The sequence below is a fragment of the Calidris pugnax genome, unplaced genomic scaffold, assembly GCF_001431845.1.
Source record: "Calidris pugnax isolate Ruff unplaced genomic scaffold, ASM143184v1 scaffold13, whole genome shotgun sequence".
NCBI lineage: Eukaryota > Metazoa > Chordata > Aves > Charadriiformes > Scolopacidae > Calidris > Calidris pugnax.
In genome coordinates, this window is record NW_015090810.1 from 15,399,861 (window position 1) to 15,427,006 (window position 27,146).

Consider the following 27,146-nt stretch of genomic DNA (forward strand, 5'->3'; position numbering starts at 1 on the left):
GGATGAGATGAAACAGCCTCAAGTTGCACCAAGGGAGGTTTAGATTGGATATTAGGAAAAATTTCTTCACCGAAAGGATTATCAAACATGTATAACCTTGCCTTGTAAAACAGATAACTCTTGTCCTTCTTATATTTGCACACTTACAAGGAAAGCAATCTTCTCTCAACATTATTACTGTCTCTTCTAACATGATTTCTTAGGGATTTTTCTATTCTTGTAGTCATCTGTATAGTCTTTTTCTGCATTTAATTCAGATTAATTTCATCATTATCAGATGAGTAATACTGTATAGAATATTTTGAGTAAGATCCTGCAAAGATGTTAAAAAAAAAGGAACAGTGTTTTCTTATCTGTACTGAGAATATCTTGCTTGATGCATCCCAGGATATCATTAGCATTTTCACAGCCACATCACATTGCCATCCCATTACTCACCAATGGATTCAAATTTTTCCTTTCATTTGTCACATACAGTCAATGTAGTTTACTTTTATAGGCTCAAATTCTCATTAATCCTGAAGTATATGTCTTTGCACTTTTTAATTTTAAATTTAATTCAGTTTTGATTGCTTTAGTCCACAAATTCTTCTGTTTCTTCAATTTATTGGTGTGTCCTCCAGAGTATCGATAACACTTTGTATTTACACTTTGTATCACCTGCACATCTCAGAGCACCCTTTTACTTCTTGCATGAAGGTCTCTATTGAAAATATTAAATAATTCTACTGCGAGAATAATGTCTAGGAAAATCACTGTCTAATCTCTTTCCAGTCTGATTTGTTTGATGTAACTTGTGTCACTTTCCTGTTACCTAGCCATTCATAATTTCTGATTAATATAAATCCATTTGAAATATTATTTTCTATAGGGAGCCGTATGAAGTGCGTTTATAAATCTATATAGATTGGACTGACAACAATGATGATCTAATAGCTCATCTGTCAGAAAATATGTATATAAGTGTACTTGCAAATATATATATAGAGGGAGAGTGAATCTTATGTGCTATCTAATGCAATTTTGTAACTTGCTCAAGAGTCTGAGGAGTTCCGTGGATTTGGTAATTTTTTTCTCCAAAATGTTTTGAGCTGTTATGCAGCACTGAGTTCTATTATCCTCTGCTGTACATACAGTGCTGTATTTCCTGCTCTCCATTCAGAGCGCATTGCCATCATTCATTTCTAGTAATGAACTTTCAATTTCAACTAATGATTCTCTTAAGGAATAGATTCTTCAGGGACAGAGACTAATGGAATATCCTGATTTTGTCAGAAAATGCAGCCTAAGGTTTGTTTACATGTCAGATATCCGTATTTCTGTCACAATTTTTTAAATTTTTGTTTTATGATAGGTTACCATTATTTTTCTGTATAGCAGTCACATTTAAAAAAAAAAAAAAACTGAGACAAATATATTCCTTTGGCAGCTGGAATAGATTAACCTTGATATTTATTCCTTTCTGAGCATATGTTAGTATCACTTTTCTTCTGTTTCCTATCCCTGATGACCCTTTTCTATTTTTATCTTTGTCACTGACAGCTGTAATTTTCCTTAAAAAGTTCATCTTAACTATGTTTTGACTGTTTTCACTTTGCTTCTGTACTTCCCTGCAATGATGTCATAAGTTTCCTTCTTGCAGATTCTTTTTCTGTACTTTGTTCTTGCCTTCTTAATATTATTTTGGATATGTTTGAAATTGTTTCATTATTTTTTTTTGTACTTCCCTGCAATGATGTCATAAGTTTCCTTCTTGCAGATTCTTTTTCTGTACTTTGTTCTTGCCTTCTTAATATTATTTTGGATATGTTTGAAATTGTTTCATTATTTTTTTTTGTACTTCCCTGCAATGATGTCATAAGTTTCCTTCTTGCAGATTCTTTTTCTGTACTTTGTTCTTGCCTTCTTAATATTATTTTGGATATGTTTGAAATTGTTTCATTATTTTTTTTTGTACTTCCCTGCAATGATGTCATAAGTTTCCTTCTTGCAGATTCTTTTTCTGTACTTTGTTCTTGCCTTCTTAATATTATTTTGGATATGTTTGAAATTGTTTCATTATTTTTTTTTTCATTCATTCATTTTCCATACCAGTTATTATGCCCTCTTGCTTTGAATAAAAGATCCCGTTCAAATTTACCCTTTCCACAGAAAATAATTCTTTGTCTGTTCCACATTCAAATCCTTGTGTTTCTCATTCAAGCCAATGAATATCAACAGCTAGAAGTAGGAAACTAAAACGTCAGAGGATTGCATTTTAACACATCAATAACAGATTACTTTCTCTGGCTAATTCTGTTAGAAATATACTTTCTGATCTAATAGAATTTTCATTTCAGTATTTTGTGGAGATATCTGCCAGTTCTATGTACAAGAATATTTTTTCCCCTAAAATTATTATGATATCTATTTCACAATACATATCCAGAAAATTGTAGTGTTTCATAATTGTTACTTATTACTTCCAGAATTTTACTGAGATTATTCCGTAGTGAACATCTGCAATATCCTATAGGTTAAAGGAAAAAAAAATATAAGAAAGAAGACATTGGAACCTTGTGAAAAAATGCATTTAAATTCTATCTAAATATATACCAGGCTTAATGGTTACTTTTGACCTGATTTGAACATAACCGCTAGAAGTCTTGAAAGTTGAACAGAGAAGCTGATTAAATATCAGGAAGATATTATGAATGACCTTGACTTGAATTATTTTTGCTTACTCAACTATTTTCTTTTGTTTCTAATGCTATTATAAAAATGCTGAATTAACAGTCCGTTAACATCTGCAGCTTTCTTGATCTTGTTCTGTGATGGCTAATACAGGTTTTCTTCACCAATGGGATTGAAAAAAATGACCTGAAGGGAACATTTTGAAATCAGATGGAAAGAGAGAGGGCATTTTAGTGTGTATTAATTCAATACTTTTTTCTTTATGGAGACTGCTGACAAAGGTGCTAAATTAATGGTCAGCATTTATGTGAAGACTTATTCTCTATGACCTAGTTTCAAAACACAATCCATGTGACACAAGCTTCCTGATAGCCAGCTGAGTGTAATGCAATATCTTTCAAATAATACACAGGTAGGAGGGTCTTCCTAATTAATAATTAACTTCCTGAGATGTGAAGTCCATTTTCTTACTCTGTCCTTTCCTCAATACTGTCCCCAGTACCACAGTTTTTTGAAAAGTCTTTTTCTTTTAGAATTCGTAGAATACACAGGTAGGAGAAGAAGACATCAAGCAGTGTATTGGTTTTATATCTTTTGCCTGACAAAAAAAGGCAAAATCCTGACCACATGTAAACACTGGTAGAGAACTTTGGTGGATCTAGAAGACAGAAATACCAGAAGCACAGATAAGAAACCCCAGTGCTGCAATTTAATCTTGCAACCCGAATAGTGAGAATACCTGGTACATCTTAACCTTTTAAAGACTGAGAGGTTGTATAATAAAATAGATTTATTAAAGGAGGGAAGTAGTGAAGGGGAATAAGGCTAGGAAAAATAACACAGTAATGTGAAGGAGCATGGGCCTAACAGAAGTCTTTAAAATCATTTGACCAGTCACTTATTTTTAAAACTGCCAGTATGGTTAACCTACATAATACTGATGGACTACCACTTCTTGTTGACCTTTAAATTGTATGCTAATATTATATGTTATATCTATTTTAGAGCTAGGAGAAGGTTAAATTTATTTCCTTGCAAACTATCATTTATATAGCAGTGTCCCACGTTCAATTACATTTTCTGAAGTGCACTAAGTTTAATAATTCATACTTAACAGGTCTCTGATGAATACACTTTGTTGTAAACAACATGTTCTGTTTCTAAGCTGGTTAAAATTGCATCCTTTTAGTCTAATATCATGTCATGCCATCTTGCACATACTCACTCTTCTGTCCATTGACTTTAAATAATACGTGTCTACAGCTCCTTGGACAATATGTATTAAAACCATTAAGTTTGCTCTTGTAATTTAAAAGTCAGTAGGATCTTATATATAAATAAAATAATAAAAATTAAAAAGAATAGGATGTTTCAGGAACTATTACAGTTTTGTCCTAAGCCCAGCTATCTTGTTATTCTTCTAAACACAAGATATTCTGATTTCACACTTCAGCTCACATCGAATATCAAAAGATTATATTCTATTAAAAAAACGAATGCCAAAAAGAAAAGCTTTATTACTGACCTATTGTATGGTTCTTTATGCAGCAGGTGGAGAAAGAAGGCACAGCAACTGAAAAATAATTAGAAATTATAAAAGACCATTGTGAACTACCAAGAAAAAAATCCCAAGAAAAATTAAGGAGAGTTTCTAAAGAATTTAGGTTATGCAATTTTAATGGGAATTGTGCAAATAAAGTTTCTTGCAATACTTTGGTTATTTGTAGATAAAAGACTGGTATGATCTCTTTCATCATAATAACAAGATATGGAAAGGCGAAAGTTGTATACGACCTTTTTTTCTCTTATAACTAGATTGTCTAAGGTAAGGAGTCTTGTTACATTTCAATGTCTAAAGAGTGTTGTACTCAGATGTCTTGTCTCTAGGGAATTTAGAATATGAGGGAACAGTTCTGATCCTGGCCCTTAGAGGTGTTTAACTACCACATTGTCATTGATCACGTTCCTAAATTGCTCTGAAGATCTGAACCTGGCCTCATCGTCTGAAAGACATATTGTTCTCTGGGTCAATTCACTGCTGCTCTTGTACAAAATTATTGCTGCTATATTGCAAAATTATGAGCTACTGGATGACAAATAAAACAGCTGCTGTAGTTATGGAAGTCCTGTTTGAGGTCTTTGAACTCTTATGTCTTCTATTTCCTTAACTTTTTTTCATTTAAACATGTTGAAAGCAAACAGTGGAACACATGTTCTGTGAGATCCCATTTACTTCAGAAAATAACTTTGGTATCAGAGCATTGGCATCCTTTTTAATTCACTCAGCAAAAATTTGAGCAGTTGTTGTGGTTGAGGCTGGGCTGGCCACTAAAGAAATGACAGGTGCTCTGTTTAACCTCTCTCCCTCCCCCAAAAGAGAAGGGGGAGAGTTCTTTTCAACTTGGGGGTTGAAAAGAAAACGAAAACTATATTAATGAAATATTAATACTAAAAATAAAATATAATAATATCAATAAGAAAATAATGAAGTACATACTAATATATACAAAACTAATGTCGAGCTCCCAGGATGATGATCACACCACTGGCAGGCACTGGGAAAGCCCCAGACTGGCCTCAATGGTAGATGGGAGATAGATTCTGGGTCTGGATTCGGGAATGCACAGATCAGGATCAAAAGCAGATGAACAGAAAGACACCGGCCATTGAAGAAAGAGACTGACACCTTTGATCACCCAGCTTTTATTGTGAGCATGATGCAGATGGGATGGAATATCCTGCTGGTCAGTTTTGCATCACCTCCTCCCCGCAGGCGCAATCCCTCGATACTCTTCCACTTCCAACCCTCCAACTTCGTACATAACAAAGTTAGCCACCCTTGTTTGTTATATCAATAAGTGCAAGCAAGAACCTCTCTGCATTCCATTCCTTGGTATTAACTGTAAACATCAGGTTTTATCACTCTGGAAGCAGACACTGTCTGAAAAATATACCATTAATTTCAGAAAATTGTTAGAAGAGACTTAACTGAAAAGTGAAATTATTGAAAAGAAACCTGATTCTGTTCTACCTCAAGCGAGGACAGAAGTCCATCTTTATTGGCCTGAACCTTGATAAATTATTTCACACAGAATTTTTTGGAACAGTATGATCACCTTTAAAATTAATAATGTATCAATTTTGTGTGTGTCAATTTATATAATTTCTATCCACCATAAAATTACAAAGATAAAGTGATAGAGCAAAACCTGTCTTGTTACTGAAGTTGATAATAGCTTCCCTGAGCTGTCTCCACTTTGGTTTTCTAACAGAGCAGCAATTCCTGGTGTACATGGCAGATAAACTTTAGATATTATTCAGTGGAGTAGCCTGTTCAACATCATTAGCTTTTCCCCCAGTTTTCCAATACAACTTGATAGTGAGGGAGCCATTAATTTATTTCTAAAGGGAGGGCAGATTTTTAATTTTACAAAAGCATTGGGGTTTTTTATGATTGAAGGCAAGAAAAATGAATTAATTTTCCCTCCCCAAATGGAGCTTCCATGTCAATAAACTTTATATTTATGAATCTCAGATTAGTTAAACCATAAGTTTTACAAAGATACATGTTTTACTTTAGGAGTGGATTTTAACAAGCTTCAGGTGCCAAAGTAAATTAGCTGAGGAGAATATACATTCTCAAAATCTTTTCCGGGTACTTGTGAATATGGCTTCTTCTGTATTAAAACATCAATTAAGTATTTATCTTTATCTACATGTATACTCAGCAGAAGGACATGAAACTTTCTTTTACCTCAAAACAAAGTGTATACTAGCCCTCCAATATATTTATATGTCACTGTTTTGTCATGGATTTGAGAGAACACTAACTTCAAAGACAGAATGAATAAGAAAATGAATTCAACCTCTCTGTCTGAAACTCTATGGAACACAAGATGTATGAAATGAAAGTATTGGCAGCCTTTATTTTTGCTTTTTTTCTACAACATTCTATCCCACTGATGTGACTATCATATGGCATTCATGTGCCTTCCTAATGCCAAATCATTTTCAGTAATGCTTGTTGTCTCTTGATGCTCCCTTGTCCTCCCATATGCAACACTGAAATTACATTATTGCTGACATTGCCTCAGGAATAGTTTACTCCACAATTAAGACAGGACTGAATTCTACCCACTAGTATACTTCATATTTTCAATTTAAAAGAGAAAACAAGCAAACAAAAACACAAACACACTACTACATAGATGTTACCATACTGATTTCATTCTCCAAAATACTGAGAACCCTCTGTTCCTCTTTTGGCCTTTATATCAGCAGATGAAAAAGATGAATCAACAATTATCACAGGAAAGATCAGTGAAAAAGATGAGCAGATAACTTGATATTCTGATTCTAAGGCCACCAATGTCTCATTTCGGCTGCATTTTTATTACTAGTAGTAAGAGTAACAGTAGTATCCCTATTTGCTTAGAAGGTCCAATCATCATCTGTGACTAACTGTATGAAGTACTATACAGAAAGAATTAAAAAAGATAATATTTTCCTCTAGAAAATACCAACTAGAGAAAGAGATGAGCAGTGGATGTAAACAGGAAAGGATGACAAATGAGACATGGTCTCAACATACCCTCAGTTTTATATTGTGGGTTAAAGCAGACTGACAGTCAGCCCCAGCTTTGGTATGTATTTGCTTTAACTCTTCATGAATGCAAATTCACCAGAAGACAACAGAAATCTTTTCAGTTTCTGAAGTTGTTTGGGGTTTTTTTGTAGTACACAAAGGCCAAGCTAAAAACAACTCAATACAGATGACAATAATTGGCTAAAAGAGACTGATTAGAATGCATGCCGTTGAAAGATGCCTCCTCTGCTTCTGTCTTGCTTTCAGTTGTAGTCAATTTGATTTACATACACATTCACCACAGGTGTTAAGTTCTAAAAGCTTCCTTTTCCTCTCTTCTCTGTATATGTTTATCTGTTCCCAGAAGGACAAGAAGTCTTGATTGTTTGTTTACTCTGTTTATTTCCAAGGAACTGTGGATTTTGAATGTTGAAATAACCCCACATTTCACAGTAGCTATTTGAATTAAAATCCCTTCATGAAAGTGCTTTCAGCATGAGCCAAGGTGTTCTACGTTAATCTTTGAGTCACAATGAAGTATATTGACCTGTGGTAAGCCACAGAAAAAAAATATACATAATACATTTCCCATGATCAGCTGTTACTAAGTATCCATTTTTCATATTACTTTATTGTTATCAAATAATAATTTACACTGAAAGATAAATCATAGTTTTTACTCAATGCCAGTTTGTCAAGGTCATAAAAAGAGTAAGAAACTATTAAATCTTCTTCCCAATTCCCAGGCTTTAACTTTGACGCTGGCTTGTTTGCCATTCACCTTCTACATGTGACTACTAGAAAAGATAATGAATGTGTACCCAAACGAGCAAAATGATATATTACCAAAAACTTTAGTTTCATACATTATCTTTGAGGGTACAGAGGATGGAAGAATAGAAAAGAAGAGAAAGAAGGAGACAAAGTTTTCATCTTTTCATTAACCTGTTATAAAGAAATTATTTTTTACACTGCTTGAATCTTCACAGTGTCCTTGGAGGTAAATATACTGTACTTTTTCATTGCTGTAGTTGTTTTCTATATGTCACAGTCAAACTTTACTAAAAGGGAAGACTGAAGGGGAAAAAAATATGAACAAACATCCAGCCAGAAATAGTAACTGCATTAAGAGCTTGTATGTCCTGTGAGAGCTTCATTCATGTGTTAATTACACATAAACTAGGAAAACATAACATTTTGAGGAATAGCAAATTTCTTGTTAAGCTTGTCACTTAGATATTTAATCTTTCTCCTTAATAGTTCCTTCTTCATATTTGAATAAGAATATGAGACCAGGCCAAGTACTGTAGACTGCTGGAAGATATTGTTCCACAGGATGGAAACATTATTAGCTCAGAGGAAATTGTATTCCAGTAGCATCTGGTAATGTTATTTTTCACATCATATGATCATGCATGAAGCAATAAAAATACCAGGAAAAACTCTTAATCTCTCTGTCATTTTGTTGCTTCAGCCCCTTTCTATGTCCATAAAATCTCAAGCAACAAGGAGATAACAGACTGCAAAACAGGAAGATTATGATCCATTTGGATTGTATCTACTGTCATGGAAGTCAACAAAGCTACAGATGGTCACACATCTGAGGAAAGGTATAATCTTTTGATTTTATAGCTCAGAAATTCTATATGTTCTTAATTTTAGGGAGAAAGAGATACTTATTTTTTCTCCAGTTCATGTTTCACCATTGGTACTTCATCAAGTGTAAACCCTTTGTAACACTGTCTGTATTTTGTATGTGCACAAAAATGATCTTTGTGAGCCAGGGTATAGTTTGTTACAGCAAGGTTATGTGTACTATGCTGATAGTAAGTAGTTTATGCCATTAAAAACACCCTATTAAGCTACTTGCATTACCATTAAACGACACAGATTGTGGCTTCTAGAACACAAAATTCAGTAGAAGAAATTGTGTAAAAAGAAAGGGTATCCAGTTCAAATTTAAAATATTGATGCTGTAAGTGGTCATTTATCAGTCTTCCCTAACAATGTATAAATCTTGACACCTCTTGAAAACCATAGGGAGATCTGCCAAATAATTTAGCATGATCAGGATTTCTCCTAGCATTTTTTAGGTGCATCAGTAAACACTTCTTTCTCTGTACAGTTTCAACAGTGTGATGATAATAAAGGATGTTTTGATCATTAAGGACATTAAAATTCAGACTGACCATTCTTGTCAGACTTGAATGGTCTAATGTAGCTTGAAAATCTTGCTGAATATCACACTTACCCTAATTGATGAGTAGTTAGTCTCAATGAGAGGAAAAGCTATCAATGTATTAGGAAGTGCTAAGGTAAAGCAATAAGTAAAACACTGCATTAAAAGTCAGCGCACTTAGGGGCATTTTGTACTTGTGCTGCTTTTCCCATTATAAAATTTGATTTTGCTTAATGTGTAAAAATGTGTTAGTGCCTGAAAATGACAGTATATTTTAAAGTTGTAAGATTAGCCCCATGTCATGATTTGAATGGTGTTAATGGCAGTTTAATTATATTGTGTGTGAGCTCGTGTTTAAAGTTACAGATTAGTTTCACTGTAGTCGGTTGATGTTATGTTTAGCTTTTTCTCCATAGCTCCTTGACATCAAAGAGAAGGAACATCTCAGGACTTTCTTTTGTGCTATTAACATGAGAGAAAAAGACAGGTTTGAAGTCAAAATTGAAGAAAAGTCAGGTTATACCTGGCTGGTATGTTTTTGACCAAAGAAAAAGAAAAACAAAAAATCCAATTAAAAAAGTCAACTCATCCAAATGTAAACTTTTCACCAAGAATACCAGTTTTAGCAATAACAGAAAAAGGAAAAAAAAGAAACCAAAACCAAAAACAACAACTTTACAGGTGTCAGTTAGCATGACCTAGGAAACAAGACATCATCAGACAGGAATAATTGAATAGAATGACCTAGTAAACAGTCATTTTGTGAGGAGCAGACCAAGATCCAACTCCCTACTGTGTCTAACTTAGACTCAACATGATTGTACTTTGATGTACAATGAAAGAAATTCTGACTTCGGCAGAGATAGTGGGGACTTGAAGGAGAAAATAAATCTGTTCCTTTATTCTAGTCCTTATTCAGCATTCAGCTTGCTGTTATTATGCACCATAGATTTATTAACTTAGTTAATCAACCAAAAATTAAACTCCATTAAACTTTATGCCATTTCTACTAATAGGAATTTCAATATGATACAATTTTATTATAAAACAAGCTATGGCTTTTAGACATTGTGGAAATAGCAGTCCTTGCAACACTTCTAACAGCTTCTAAAATGTTTTGAGTCAAAATATGAAAATAATTTCCTTTTATTGTGGGGGCATTCTTAAAAGTTTTGCCTGAGTCTAAGTCATATTTTTCTACTTGATAGACAAAGTTTTTGAGAGTGCGGTTAATTTTTTTGGATACTCTCCAGTCATGGATACCTACAATGTATCCATACAATAGTCATCCATACAATGAAGTGTTTTTAAATATATAGTGTGTGGGTGGAATGTTTAAATATACATATAATTTTATGAAATATACATTCACATATGAGGTAAGAGAAGAAACATGTAGTTCCAAATTAGATTTTCTTCTGATTTCCAAGAAACTCCTATGCTGTTTTCTGCTTTTATTGTGTTTGATCAGATATATAAAGATTCCAATCTTATTTCATATTTCATATAATACTTATGTAAATCAAGTTATCCTCAACCAATATATTTCGGTCTGCAATTGTATGGTCTAAGTTCTCACAGACTTTTCAGTAAAAAAGACAGTACACTTTTAGCTACATTGCTATTGAACAGAGGAAGAATTCTTGGTGTGGAAGAAATGGTGCTGGGGTGTAAATATATCTTAGGATATATCTGGGACACTTACATGTCTGAGATGCTTAGTGATGCCACAGTTAAGACTGCATCTTGTAGACCTCTGGTTATCTGGTAGGCTTTCCTATTTCAGCTAAATAAATAAAATGACATTTTTATCTTTTGCAATGCACTTTTAGAGTCACAGACTATCACTAATGAGGTGAATACAATTGTGTCTCACACAAGTATTACTCTATGTAGATCCTAAAGTAGAGAAAAATTCTACATATGGGAAAATAAAATCATCCACATGACAGGCTGCAATCCCTAACTTAACACTAGATTTGATATAGGTAAGTGTTTTCATCTTTCAACTCTTTAATGATCTTAGAAGTCAATGTAATTGTATGTTTTATAATATATTTATTTCTTTTTCAGATTGACAAACTACTACTTTTCTTTATATCATACAAGAATACTTGCTCATAAAAATAAGATGCTGACGTTATATTTCATAACAGGTTTCATCCAAAATCTCTAAAAAGAAAAATAAACAAAACAAAAAACCCAAAACCAGGAAATATGAGTGCCAGCACCTGAAGGCTAAATAGGACAAAATTGTTGAGAAAAGATTTTAACTTTATAGGGAAATTCTATGAATTCACCCCCTCTTTCAAAACAATAAAGAAAACAATTAAAAAGGAAGCTTTTTTTTTTCCTCTTAATTCTTAGGGAGAAGGAGAGGTTTCAGCTGGTATCATCAAATTTCATGAGTCCTGCAGTGATTGTATTAACCTACTTATCAGAATTAGTAGGCTTAGAAAGGCCTATACTATGTCTTGATGGGGATACAAGCTAGTAGGGTAAGTACACTCAGTTTATTCTTTTGAACAAAAAATATGAGTCATAATGTCCACTGTTTAACTCTGTTGAGTTCAGATTTTTCAATGGTCAGAGGAGTAACAAGTCTTGACCTAAATCTTCTTCAAATGGGTTAACTTTATGTGGATTTTCTCAGTGACACTCTGAAAAGCGCACACTTTTCAAGGCGCTTAGAAATCTCAATTTTAAATTAACCTCTTCAGTTGTCATATGGAGGAAGAAAAAAGCTGTTGGAATTTCGCTATAAGATGGGAGTGGTTGCAATGTTTGACATACTTTTTAAAGAGGACTTGTGGCCTCTAGTTAGGTACTGGAAATTTCCAGAAAGTTAAATAAATAAATAAAATAGGAAGTCTTTTTAAAAGGCCTTTCTAATTAATTTTCTCAGATAACTTCATAACCTTTCCAGGACATAGAAAATATTTTCCTCTATATAGTCAGTAGAATATACTTTATGGCATTAGGCTATGCAATATAAATAACACTGAAAGAAAGAATTTTAACTAGATTATAAGATGTGAAAACCTATAATGACGGTAACTTATGGAGGGCATTATATAGTATGTGTATTATGTAGACCATATGTATATACTTTAGCAACGTCTGTCATCAAACATCAGGGATTTCCACCTTACTTTCTTACGGCAATAATATAATCAATAGGCAACAAATTTACTCTATTATTTTAGAACTGTGCAACAGATAACATACATATGCAAGAATTTTCGTGGTTTTAGATTAAAGCATATTTCTCTCCATAGAAAATATACCAAAACAACCAAACCCTAACATAGTTTCATAACAGGAGAGCTTTTTAATTTTTTACAGATATAGAAGGTGGTAAAGCAGGGGAATCGTGCTGTTTACTCTAAGCCACATCAAAATCTCCTTTGAGTGTTATGTGCTAAAATCAGCTTTTTTGACATCTTAATCCAGATGCATGAGTTATCTTTCCACAAACAACAAGGAGATTAATAAAAAACTGTTCTCTCAGCACCTTGCTGATTTAGTAACTGCTTAACTCTTGCAGCATATCTCACTGTCATTAAACTACATACACGTGGCTCATTTTGGGTTTTTTTAATTTTTTTTTTATTGAAAATCTTACATGTATGACTAAAAGTCATGGGTGATGTCTTTCAGTTCCATTACAAAATCTTTCTCATATATATATATATACCTATATATATATATTTAATACAACCGGAAGCAAATCTACTGAATTATGAAACAATGATTGTCTACCAAAATGTAACTCAAATTAAAAATGTTGCAGATAATTAAAATTATTTTGTTTTCTCGGATGGAGCTGAAGGCCACTTTCACATAGTTAATTGATAATGCTGGGCTGCAAAAATTACAAAGCCTTAATGATAATTTCTCATCTTCCAGCCTGGTGTCACCCATACATTAGGATTTTAGTACAAGGATCCTTCTTTCAGAAAGAAGTACTTTTAGACTGAGCATCATCCTCTATGGAGTACCTTCTATTCACAAACACAGTCCTGCAAACAATTCTGTACGCCTCAGTAATTGCAGGCAAGTCAAGTCATTTCAAGTCAGGTACAAGTGAAAAAGTTTGCAGGAGCCTAGTCTAACTTAGGAACTCATCTACAGATTATCTAAAACAAAACAATTTGAAATAATACTTAAAACCACTATTTTACTTGAATATATTCCTTATTATCTAGTAATAAATCATGAAAGATGAAGTATAAATATAGTCAGAATCATAAAAAAGTTGTCTTATTCTAAGAAATCCTACTTCAAAATCATACAATATTTTAACCAATAGCAGTTGTCCTTCTGTTTTGGCACTCTTGAACCAGCGTAGAAATTATGTGTAGTGAGTTAACACCTTTGGGGAAACATACTCATGTGCAGCAGGATCTAAAGATGATTTCTGGAGTTAATAGTATTACATTGCTTAACATAAGAAAGAAATTGAAAAGAGTCTTTTACTGTGATTCATCAGCAGCAAAAGAGAAAGGGAAGGAGAAAAGCAAAGTGTTTAGAGTCTTTGAAGCATACAGCATACTTAACCTTCAAAATTAAATCTTGCATTAAAGACACTCTCAGCTATCTCTGTAGTCTTCTTTCCAAAAATTCAATGTACAAATATTTTATTTAAATGTCTCAGACTTTGTAATGGCTCAGAAGAACAATTGCATGTCCTTGTAGCTGCTCTCCTTTCTGAGAGATGAATGGCGGGTGAGATTACTTTACTGTAATTTCTCCATTTCCATGCTTCATTTCCTACATTTATCTGAGACCGGAGAAAAATCAGCATGTTCTGACAAGTCTAATACCATGAGGCGGTAAAATGGACCTGAATTTAGAGGAGATTGGAGCTCCAAAATAAATATAACACTTTATGACAAATAATAATAAAAAAGGATAAACTCTCCTGTACAAATCAGAAGAGATAATAAAAAATAGCAAATAGATAGCAACTTCTTTTCTATACCTACATGGGCATCACAAAACCTTTCAGCTATAAGAATACCCCTCCATATTTCTCATTTTATGTGGTTTGTAAACTACTTCAGTAAGTTGATGACAAACATTGTGGAATTTCTTTGTACAAACAGTAATTTTTCATAAAACTACCCAAAAATTACAGAGACTTCTAATTAAATAGCTCTGAGAACAGAGAAAAGCAAAAAAAAAAAAAGATCTGCTGGGCTTTTTTTTGTTTTCATGTCTGTCCTTCTCCTTTTTGACCTAGCAAGCCGCATGCAGCAGCACTGCAGAGAAAATTTGTTAAAAAACCCTTACATCTGTAAATACTACACATTGTAATGTTATATTGAACTATATATTATATTTGAAAATTTGTTTCTTCTGGCATTTATCCATACCAGAGACTCTGTGTTCTGGATATAGCAATACTGCAAAGGCATCTACAGAGTATCATTGGCTCATTGAGGTCACAGTGCATAACATACTCCTGAAAGTGAGTTGCCTCTGCAGGTATCTGAGGGTTGCTATCTATTTGAACGTGGCTGAGCATTTCATTTTATCAAAAATGCCACCAGATGCTCATATTCTGTGGGGTCAGTGCAGTCCCTAGGACAAGTCTAATGAAGGTATGTTCCAGCAAGGCAAAAAAACCTAAAAGGTTAAAAATGGAGAAATATTTACAACTTTCTTCAGTCTGTAAGGTTGAGTTTTCTGGTTTAGTATTCTTCAGTGCATTTTCAGAGAAAGGTTCCAAGGCTATGAGTATAAGCAGTCTGGTCCAGTCCCATACATATCCGCCAGCCTTTTAAAGCGAGGGCCCCAGTCACTGAGGTAATCGTAGTTCTGGTCAGAGTTTGAGCTGATCGAATCTAAAGAACTGAGTGACTCTGCCACCGAACCATTTCCCTCAAATGCATATGTCTGCAAGGAGTCGTAAGGTGGTGCGCAGGGGTCCACATCAGCTTCTTTTAGTCTTTCCCAGATAAATTCCCTAAAAATGACGTTATCTGGGATGCTTTTAAAAGTCGGTCTGCTCAGGAACTGAATCTCAGGTGTCACGTCCCTTCTGGTCTTGGTGTCTCGGATAATATTGAGGTTTCTCAAGGCAGCCATGTCAAAAGCCTCGGTGTCTTCTTCTCCACCACCCTCATCATCATACCTGACAATGTTCTCTCTGATATCTCTCTCTTCATCAAAAATGAGGGGCTCTTTTTTCCGTCGCCTCATGGTGACAATCAGCAAGACAAGAACTGAAACACAGAAAGACTGGAGTTTTAGCAATGCTGAAGCTTCCTTATATTTTTTCTAGCAGTGGAAGTACTCATTAATTTATATGGCAAAGACCCAAGGACATAGGAGGCAATTTATGCAGTTAGATTTGAAACCTAGCAGCTTCTGAAACAGCTTTTAAACCATAAGCTTTTTAGACATTAAAGAATCTATTTCCAAAACCATTCTGGATTAACATCTTCATCTCTAATTCTATCTCATATGCTGTCCACTAAACATAAATTTTAAGGCTGGTTCAGTCTGACTATTACAAACTCACAGCCATGAAATAAAAAAGGACCTTTTCCTGAACTCTTAATTGGCCAAGCGATAAAAGCACATTCATAAAGTCACTGAATAGAAGTTAACAACCGTGGTTAGGGAAGTGACTGAATTAACACATATGCCCAAACTCTGCTGAAAAAAAAATGTTAAAAAGTCATAGATTGGTGAACACTGAATTGTTAAGCAATGTGTAAAATAAGAGTTCATGCATTAAAACTATTTCTATATAAGATCTCACTTTCCTATAAAATGCAAAGTACTATACTTCAGGTTTATGAATTACATCTAATGTGAACTGCTAGGGCTGGAGTTTATTGGATGAGCCAGTGCTAGCAGTGTAATTATTTTTTTAATTGTAATCCTTAAAGTTTCTCTCAGCTTGAAAGGTAATACTAAGTTGCAGTGACAGCGAAAAGAACTGGGAGAAATTAAGTCAAGTCTCCTCTTGTTCAAATGTAGTTTTGGTAGAGAAACTTCATTACAGACATACAAAATATGAAACCAGTAATATGAATATTGCACCCATCTGTGGGACATGATGGAGTGTGAATTGACCTCCCACAAAAATACTAATACTGTGTTGTAGCATCTGGATAACATTTTCTGAGTTAATGATACTCCTAGAAATTAATAGGCATCACTAGGAGTATAAAAATAACAGTACGTGGAAAAGTGTCATTCCACATTCAATTAACCTTTTCTGATTTTATGTTTATTTTTAATCTTAAGAATAAGTGACATGCATTCATATGTCTAAGGTTTACAAAGTTTACTTACAGTATTTTTATATGCCAACTAAATGCTGTATAAACATCTGGAAAAGCAAAAGTTGACAGAGATAAAATTAAGCTTAGGCTTCCCTCATTAGTCTCAGAAGTTGCCTCCATAAATTTTGTAATGTAGGGCTAACATTCTTGAAAGCCCTCCTTTTCATGAAGGAGTTTTTAAATCAATATCAATCTAGTCATCATGAGGCATGGTTTAATATTGGGGGTCACGTGGTTAGAATAAACCAGTCATGGCAGTCAGACTGAACATGTAGAAAACTGTATCACACATCTACAGATGTTACGGTACTATGTGGAATTGACTAAAGTGTAAGATGACTTTAAAAGTGGACTTTTTGCAGATATTTTTATTTTTCTTTGGAGCCATGGAGCCAAGTTCCATTTTTTTCTGAACTTTTTGACAAATATATTAGGCAATATTTTTCCTCCTTTTTAAAGTTGCTAGGAGGCACACATCTAATGATCCATCTACTAACAGATGCCTTGTGACTCTATATTACTGCAGCATCAGCAGCACGCTTTCACTTTTTTGCTCCTGGCATCTTCCTCATTCGTGCTTTACGTACTGAATTCAGAAACCACCAGTTTGCGGCATTTTTCTTTGAACAATATTTACATAAGTAGTTTGACAATATAAGATTTTGACCTTTAAAGTGGCTTTTGTGAAATTTCAAAACATTCTGATATTTGTATAATACAAATTGAGCTGTGAATTCTACAGCAGAGAACATAAAATTGTCATCACAGAGACAACAATTGCACTCCACTCTTAATGCTTTTCCTTATTATAAAAAGTATTTTGAAGGGAAAGAAAAATTAGCTTGCTGACAGTAAAAATATACATTTAAGCTGAGATTTCTATTGACATAAATTTTCAAATAATATTTTTATATTTACTGCCACAATTTTTATTGCCACGTAAGTAAGCAGCTAATTATTTTGTTTACTCAAGTGTAAATGCATATTCACACCACTGTCCCTCTTAGCATACCTCAGTTTGAAAGTTAAACACCTGCTAATAACTGAAAATTATGCAACTTAGTAGGCAGGTCTGCCTAAAGGTACAATAAAAATCAAGATATAATGAATGTTTTATATAGTATTCCTTTTATGTCCCACAATTTCTTGAAGCCAAGAAAAATATGGAATCTTTGTGAAGGTTAAATATTTTAGCATTTAGATGGCTTTATGAGATTATTAATTTCTAGGCTTTCCAACAACTGTGAACAATAAAGTTTAATCTCTAAATGAACAAAGCTGTAGCTGTAGTGCTAGAACTGCAGAGATGAATACAACCCCCAAACAAATTTCACTGATATCTAAATGAAGTAAAATTAGTTTTAAAGCTTATGTATTTCTCATGAAGTCATGGTCAGTTTTTTCTCCAACATGTATCAGTAAGTAGAGATTAAGTCAGTAATTAGTGAGTGGCTGAACACCTACAAAATGTAATTTTTCGCTTATTAGAGAAGAAATAATGGAATGGAAAAGCTTTAGGGCCATACGTACTGCACATTGATGCCACAACTTTGGTTCCATACTACTACACTGAACCCATGCTGAAGAGTTGAAATGTCAATGCTGGTTTCATATGTAATTTAACAAATAAATTGATATTAGAAGTAACTAGTCATAAAGACTGAATAATCAGAACTAATAAAGACAGATCTAAACTAACCTTTTTGTTCGGATTTACCTAAATTGTTAGAAATGTTGATTTTGTTTAACAGGTACAATAGCCAAGAGAAAATGTCATTTGTGTTACATTACCTGTGGTAATATGTAGTTTTACCCTTGTGTCAGTATAGATGTAATCAGTAGTTTCAGTCCACCTTAATCAGTCTTTAAACAAACACCTCTGAATAGAAAATGGATTTCTGCTTCGCTATTATGAAGTGTGCTTTGTGGAATTATTATGATCTGGTAAAAAGTCAGGTTTAGGTCACCTGAGCATATTTCTCTGTTTTAGTATTAATCTTTCCTTTTGTACTTAAGGCAACTGCAACATAATTGGAAGGAAGTCATAAAAGCCCTGAGACAACCTGAGGGAGAAGACTACATGCAGAGCTATACAGTAAGGGACAGAGCTAAATCATAAGCATTATCATGCAGTGTATACGCTATACCCCTAAGCCTGGCATTTACTACAGCAATAAGCCCTATCAGCTGCAAGCAAATCTGCACATTGGTTTATGCCTTAGGTCTGTCATGATTCATAAAGCTGAAGACTGGAGATACTCAGCCATCTAAGCAGCACACTAATAACCTATTTAGTTATACCTTGCAGTTGCCAGTAGAGTCAGGCGAGATTTGGGAATTACTGAGGCCAAGACTCAGGAAATCTGCATTTAATTCCCAGTTAACAAGCTTCATATACAAGTGTTGTTTAATCCATTTGGACTGATATTTGCAAAGGACCGTGACCTTTAGATGCTCACATTGAGTGACCCTATAACTTTCAGAAAACAGCTTTTGCTTTGCATACTCAACCACATTTTAAATGACCTAACTTGGATACGCCCAAATTAAATCAGTTATAGATTTATCACTTTTAAAAGTGCTAGACCAAAACTCACACATACTACATAGTCACATGCTGTACACATTTTACCTATTTAGAGAATAAGATCCCTATGACTAGGCCTGTTTCTTCTTCTTTACAAATCACACAAGTATGTGTGCTGACTAAATTAGATTATTTATTTATTGTGATAATAATAAAAAAATCCTCATCTTTCAACTGAAAAAATAATAATTTAAATCTGTATTTTGAAGTTTAATCAATGTATTATTAACTTGTAAGCTCTAGTACAACACTAATAGGAGGCTTTCTTTAGTGCTTCTAAGAAAATAGGTGGTACTAATAGATTATATTCAGAAGTATGGAAGAAAAAAATCATGAAAAAGCATTATGTCAATCTAGCTTTCGATTGTTTCAATATAAAGAAAATCTTTAACCTCTCAAATATGATTTGGTTATCATTCTTTTTTTGTGTGATTTTATATACACATTTTATGCTAAACACTTGTTACAAAAGCAATTATTGTGTCTGGAAGATGCTAAGTGAAAAACAAATTACCTTGAATTAAATTACCATATAATTTTCAGAGGAGTAAAAAATTTTCTACTCCTCTGAAAATTATCTACAGTCTAAAATGAATACAAACTAGCTTTTCATGTGCTTTTACAGAATGAATTGCAAGCACCTTTTTTTTTTTTTTAGTTTTTCTTTAAAACATAGCCTCACTGCAGAGTGAATAATTATAAAACTGTTTTGAGTAATTAACAAAGTACTGAAACTTTCTTGCAGAATAAAACATAGAATGTAATCTCCACCAGTCAATATGAGGAAGGAGAAACATTTTGGTAAAATGCTTTTAAATTTTAAAAAATATTTTACTTTGAAAAACTAGTCTACACCATGTTATATGTTATTATAATGAATTAGAATTATTTAGTAACCCTCTTCCTTCTTAGTATCAGTGAGAACATTGCGCTTATCTAAAACTGATTTGTTACTTAAGTAGTAACACTAAGAAATCCCACTGAGACAATCTGATTCTTGGTGAAAACAAATGGTTATTTATTATACAAAGGAATCTACGAAGCAAGAACAAATATCAAAGTACATCATACTAACTTGCAGAAGAGCTTGTTGAGAATTCAAGATATTAGTGTCAGAATGCATGTATCCATGATACTTATGCAAATCTCATGTCTCCTCCACTTTACAACTGTCACTCACATTGAGATGACATTGATGAATGTGACTGAATTTGCGCTGCATGTTAGTTTTGGGTCAGAAAATTATTTTGACATCGTAGCCTGTCTCCTCTTTTCACTGATAAACTCTTACACAAAGAGGTGCCTTGGTCCCAGCCCTGGAATCACTTGCCAACAGCTGAAGCTTACTTTTTATGCTGTGCTAGTGGATCTTCAGGATTTTTTCTCAGGAATGGATGTGAGAAGAAAAAGGGAGAAAGAGAGGGTAAATTCCTAGTAGTACTACTATTCAGCTGCTTCCAAAAAAATGTCTTCTAGGAAGAAATGAGAGAAGAAGAAAGGCTCTGGGACCAGACAAGGAACAGCACTTGACTGGGGTTTCACTGGGCAGCAGTGATGTGTAGGCACCTCTTCCTTGTGAAGACTGGCACCTGGCTGGGAACAAAACAGCAGCAGGATACAGTACCAAAATGAAGGACTCGAAGCCAGGCTTAGCATACAAACATACCCTAAACTGTGCCTCGAGCTTTGAACTGTACCCAAAAAGGAACAGTTTAGATTGGAAGTGATGACTGCACATAGAAACGTCTATTTGGATAAACAGTGGTGATGAATCCAGACAGCTGATTTTGGAAGTACAATTCATTGGCAAATTAAATCAACGATAAGGTGGTCGTATGCCAGATTCCTCTTCAGTGCACAGGGCATTATTCAAACACTATGTTATGTTCAACACTATGTTATTCAAACACATGTTCTATTCTTTACCAAATGCTTGTTTGACACACTCTAAAAATGACCGGAATAAAAACACAGGTTTCTTGATTTATTGGTTGTATTTGAATCCTGGTGTACTAAGTAGAATAAGCAAGTTTTTGTCTGGTAACATGCTGTGTGTCCACTCAGTGCTCTTGTTTAAGATATGTGACACCTATTTAAGAAAAGCTTATTCCCAGGCTAGGCTACAGTAGTTTTTTATGCAACCTTCAGAAACTCCCTTTACATATATAACAGAAATTGTGACATTTCAATTTGGGATTAAGTAATTGCTAATGTTACAGAACTTTTCTTCTTAAGTATATTCGACCAAAGTTTTGAATGGGTGTTTTTCCAGCTGATAGAAAAGAATCTTTTGCATATCTTTTTGAACTCTACCATTTAACTTCATGTCCAAATAAAGTTTATTTGGGTGTATAAATGGCCTAGAAATGCTACTAGAAAAACAGTATTTTAAAAATGTTCATTAAAGCATTTGGCAATCATTTCTTTCCATTTCTCCTTTAACCTATGCCTACGCTTTGAGTGACTTTAAACAATCTTATGTTGTTAGGTTTTTTTGTCACAAAGATGGAAAACTCTGGAAATCCCACCTCCTAGACAGAGCTTTTGAGTAAATTGGTTGGGTTAATTGCAGAAGTAATGATTTTTCTTACTCTGTAACAACAACGCAAGAGGATTTTCTTTTCTGCATCCTTTAGAAATGTTTGTGGCAGAAGGGACTTTTCCTTCTAATGGTTTACAGTGAGGTGAATCAAAGTCAATAAGAAGAGAAATCCATACATTGTTGAAATAATGCCATGAACAGAAGCGTGGATGAAAGTCTCTTGATTTGACCTATCCAAATTACTCGGATAACAGTGACAGATAAATCACCACTGGGATTTTACCAACCTGAGGAGACTATGGTCTTTCCTTGTCCCTTAGACTAATACATAGAGCCATGGAATAGAGAAATCTCTCCATTGATAACATCACTCAAGAAAATTCTTGTGTGCTGAATCTATACCCTTGTTAACATTTGAACTTTCTGACAAAAAGCAAAGCCGCATTTCTGCTCTCCTGCACCTCCACCCCGCAGGTTGATCCTTCATCTTTACCCCTTGATTTGGGCCTTTTTATGTTGTAAACACTTTATTTAAGGACTAGGTATGAAATAATAAATGCTGACCAAACTAGGATTTTGACACTGTTCCACCATTTTCCACTGTCTTTTATCTAGTCGTAGTTTCACTGCACAACATAATCCAACTGTGCTACCAGTTGCAGAAGTAACAAAAGATCAATCTGTAGAAGATATTCAATTAAATATGACATGCATCAGTAAATTACATCTGTTGTATTTTCTGAATGTCTTTTGCTCTAAGCAAATCAGTAAATGGTTAAAAATAGTTATGTTTCTGAAAAAGGAACGCACACTGATACTGGCTATACCAAGAGTAGGCGGAACCAAATACTACCATAAATTACATTGTCTGTCTCTTAAATATTATATTTGATGCAACTGATCTTTTTTTCTTTTACTACTATTTCATACATACATCTGGAGGCAGTTTGACATAGAAGCAAAGTATGTGAACTATATTATCCCAAACTATAGATTTTGTTTCTGTCATGATACAAAATCCTGTTCTGCCGGCAATATTAGGCATTTCTGTTTACAGAAATTGAGGCAGGGCGAGGGGGGAGATGTTGAAGCTTATATACACACACATACACGCATATATATATATTTCTTTTGCTACTATACACTGAATGGAAAATAAGGATAGCAGGAAGAAGACATACCTAGCAATGTCAAGACGCAAGCCAATATTGCTATCAGAGCTCCAGTGCTAAGTCCCGCAGGCAAGATATACGCTTCTGCATTGCATGTCTGAGCAATACCATCTGCATCACAATCACAGACTCTGATGGTGAGGGTATTGGTGCTACTAAGTGAAGGTGATCCACTGTCCACAATGAATATTGGCAAGTAGAAAACAGACTGCTCCTGTCTTCGGAACCCATTTCTTCTGGTTAATACTGTTGCAGTATTATCTAGATAAGGGAATAAAAACATAAAAGACTTATAAAGAAAAAAAGACTTAAAAGACTTTATAAACACTTGTATATTATTTATATTATTTCTGGTCGTCTATTTTTGAAGCTGCAGGGAGAGGATTATTTGAGAAATGATACCAAAGAGGTCTATTTGGTTTTAGTTAAACTCACAGTTCCACACTCTCGAGAGACAGTTGAAGATGAAATCATTATAAAAAAGAAAAAAATTACCCTTCAGTGATCAGATTAAGTATCTCTATATCTGTTTCAGGTCTAATTTCCAAGGATCTGTTTCAATTATTTACAGATATAGATTTCATATTAATGGAAAAGATGAACGTATTAATAGGAGAATAAGTTCTGAAGACCAGTGAAATATTTTTTGAATGAAAAAAAATCCAGTTAGTGCACAAATACAGGTAATTGCACATGTAAGAAAGACATGCACTTGTTTTCAGTCTGACAGTCAAAGTGACTAATATAATCAATCTAAAATACGTGGCTCGATGCTGCTCTGAGTTGGGTGATTGAAAAGTCCATGTGTTCCAGAAAACATGTGCAAAACTCACTGTGTTCAATACAGGTTGACAGCTCCTGAGAGGTAGGGAGTTACATCTCCTAGAATGCATAGAAAAGGTCGGTCGGTCGGTCGGTCTATCTATCTATCTACTTATCTATCTATTAATAGACAGATATATCAATAGTCCTGTAAAGTTATCTTATTGTGTCATCTATTATGACCTATCTGGAAAAAATATGCAAGAACTTTTCTATATAGCATCAGATGAGATATGCATAAAATTAACTAACATTGAAAGAAGCAACTGCTGCTGTGTTGATTTTACTGGTATTGGAAGTCTATTATTACTTTTTCCCAATTATAAGTTCTCTGGAAGGGGGCCTGTCTTTTTATTAAATACTTTACAGTACTTTGAACAATGTTAGATTTCTGAACTGAGTCTTATTCTAATGCATTTTTATTATTTTGATTATTATTACTATTACAGTCTGTCATTTCGAACTTCAAGCTGCTCATATGAAGAAAACAAAGCATGTCAGTAACTACATGCAGGGTAAGGCAATAAATAGCTGCATGAGAGAACTTTATTAGTCATGTTATACTTAGTGAATGTTCTTCAAATTCTTCTGTACAAACAGTATACTTTAGTCCACCATATGTCTGTTTTTCTTGTTTTATTAATAAAGTTGACTTTGTAGATCTGGTTTAGTACTGATCCATAAAAGAGCAATGCAAGAGTAATATAGTGTCTATTTAGTTCTATTTGCTTCAGCTAATAGCTAAACTGACTGATACATGCTCAGCTGCCCTACTATGCAGTGCAACTAATGAGAACACTAATTGGAGTGTGTTTTAACTAATAGAAACGTGATGTCAATGGGAGTCTTTGCAAAAGTCTTTAGGGAAATAGTCATAAAAAGACTGTGTAAATATTGTAGGCAGCTTCCATTATCAAAAGCATTCTTCAATAGCTGGTATACTTACTGAAAAGAGGCATTTTTCTAAAAAAAACACCCCCCCCCCCAAAAAAAAAAAAACCCAAACCCAACCAAAAAAAAAAAACGAAGAAACTCCTCATGATTTACCATTCACTCATTTTTTATGCCCTAAGTTACATTAATAGAACATGAATTCCTGGACATTTTTCAGTCACTGCCCCAAGGTAAAATCTAATTTAGATAAAACCCTACAAATACAAGGAAAAATTGTGAGAAGTGTGACTTAAGGAAAAAAAAAATTAAAGGTGCTCTGTTTGGCTGAAGGCTTTAAATGTTTCAAACAACATCTTAATTCCCTTGACAAATAATGTACAGATAAAATTATTTTGCAGTATGATTGTAGTTCGATTTATGTCCTTACCAGAATAAAAAATTAGGTAGGTCATAATCAGCATGGTATATTTGAAATGAAAGATGTTAGTTGTGATTATTTACCCAAATAAAATGTCCTTACCTTTGTTGTCCTGCAGTGTAAAATTGTGGTTATTTGCTGCCTCCGCTGTTAAACTGAAGTAAAACTGATGGCCATTTGGTGGGTCATCTTTATCAATTGCACTGATTTTCTGGATCACCTGTTTTGAGATATATTGGGTTTCATCATTTGGCATGGTAAGAAGCATGAATATGTATGTACATTGTATAATGCTTCTATTACTTATAAAAGTACCAATCCTCCATTAAGTCCTGCTCATATTGCATTTTGGTTTTCTAATCTCCTAACCATGTACAGATACTATTAAAACTAAAATGTGACTCAATACTTTATTTTCTATGTAACAACTTTATTGGCCAAAAGCAATGATCTGCAGGGCCTGTGAGAACGTTAGGTCCTGTCATTCACCAGGGCTTGGAGTAAAAACTACATAGCAGTGGAAGAAGTGTATCTTCCGGATGGCCCTTGCTGTAGTTATCAGTGGCTGCAATCAATGTCATAAACTTTCGCAAGGAGAAGATTATATGCTTTTAAGCATTTTAATGCATGTATTTTTAAAAAATATATATAAAAACCCCAAGTCATAAGTATATTAATATTTTCTGCGTTTTCTTTTTTATTATCGTGATTATTTTTCCAATTTTATTTCTTAAAACTTCGTCAAAATCTACCTCTTAAAAAAGTGTCACCATTGTTTAAAGCCCATAAAGAATGACTACTCAGAGCTAACAGTTCTGATTATATCACACAGAAAACAAACAGGTTCTGCAATAAGAACACACATATTCTGTGTTACTCATGGACACAAGCTAATAATCATAGTGTTTTGTGTTAAGTATGTAAATTATGCTATGATTTTGAAATGTGCAATAAACAACATCTGCCACAAGAAGGACAATATTCTGGGAAAAGACACAAAAGTGCAAAGTCTCCCATGCAGATTCTGTGTGGGTGAAACATCTACTAGTTTTCTGGAAGAGAGAAAGAGAATTTTTTTTTTTCTGAAATCCTACAAAGTGGAGAGGAAACATCCATATATGAGAGACACCAAGGATAACCAACACCTGTTACTTTCAGTTGGGTCTACGACTCCTTGGAAGAAATTTGGGGGGTTAAAACCACTGGGTAATACGATAGGAATACATTTCCCTTGTGTAATTTTGGCCTTATGACCCATACATCCTAAGGGAAATAAAAGTGTGTACTCATTTTAGGAATGGTAGACCTTCAGTCTCCAAATAACCTCTGTGTTCCTAGTAAAATTAGGAAATACGTATTCTTAATATTATTCAAAATTAAGTGAGTTTAGCAAAATATGTCCAATTTTACCAGTATCTTCAACAAGTAATTTTTACACCTGAGTCTTTCTCTTCAGAGGTATGGTGAAGACATTAAGGTTTGATTAATATTTGTTTGTGCTGCACATCAAAACATCATTTTTGCTGGCATAAGCTGATTATATTTTATCTTAAAGCTGGCAGACTTTCATAAGGAATGGCTGCTTATCTGATAAAAATAAACATAAAAAACTACCAAGCCATACCTGACCAGGTTGAGCATTTTCACAGACAGTTGTCTCATACTCCATGGCAAACTCAGGAGCATTGTCATTGATGTCAAGGATAGTAATGGCTACATAGCCTCTCCCAATCTGTGCTGGATTCTCTACAGCAAAAGAAGCCAACAAAACAATCAAGATGAGCTCCATGCAAGTCATTCTTTGGGTCAGTACCTTTTCTTTTGCATTCTTCTTTTGCCTATACATGTCAGATCAATTACAGTCCCTCCTAGAAAGACAAAGGAAGCTGTGGCTTGATCTTCTGGACCTAGTGGAAACAGTGTTTATGTTTTCCAGCAGCTTCAATTAAATTACAATTTTGCTCTCAGGTTAA

The 27,146-nt window shown here is 34.0% G+C and overlaps 1 protein-coding gene across 2 annotated transcripts in view; it reads right to left on the reverse strand.

Annotated features, from left to right (window-relative positions):
* Window positions 1-13,022: 13,022 nt before the first annotated feature.
* The window catches only part of CDH7 (cadherin 7, type 2), a 72,486-nt gene continuing 58,362 nt past the window's right edge, over window positions 13,023-27,146 (reverse strand). The window contains exons 8-11 of one of the 2 annotated variants that reach the window (XM_014938707.1): window positions 26,798-26,919; window positions 25,276-25,393; window positions 23,049-23,300; window positions 13,023-15,667 (exon numbers count right to left, since the gene is read on the reverse strand). In XM_014938707.1, coding sequence (XP_014794193.1) covers window positions 15,174-15,667; window positions 23,049-23,300; window positions 25,276-25,393; window positions 26,798-26,919 — 986 coding nt within the window. In that variant the 3' untranslated portion in view covers window positions 13,023-15,173. Of the gene's footprint in view, window positions 15,668-23,048; window positions 23,301-23,872; window positions 23,922-25,275; window positions 25,394-26,797; window positions 26,920-27,146 lie in introns of those variants that run through there. The other variant, XM_014938708.1, reaches the window with a different exon arrangement.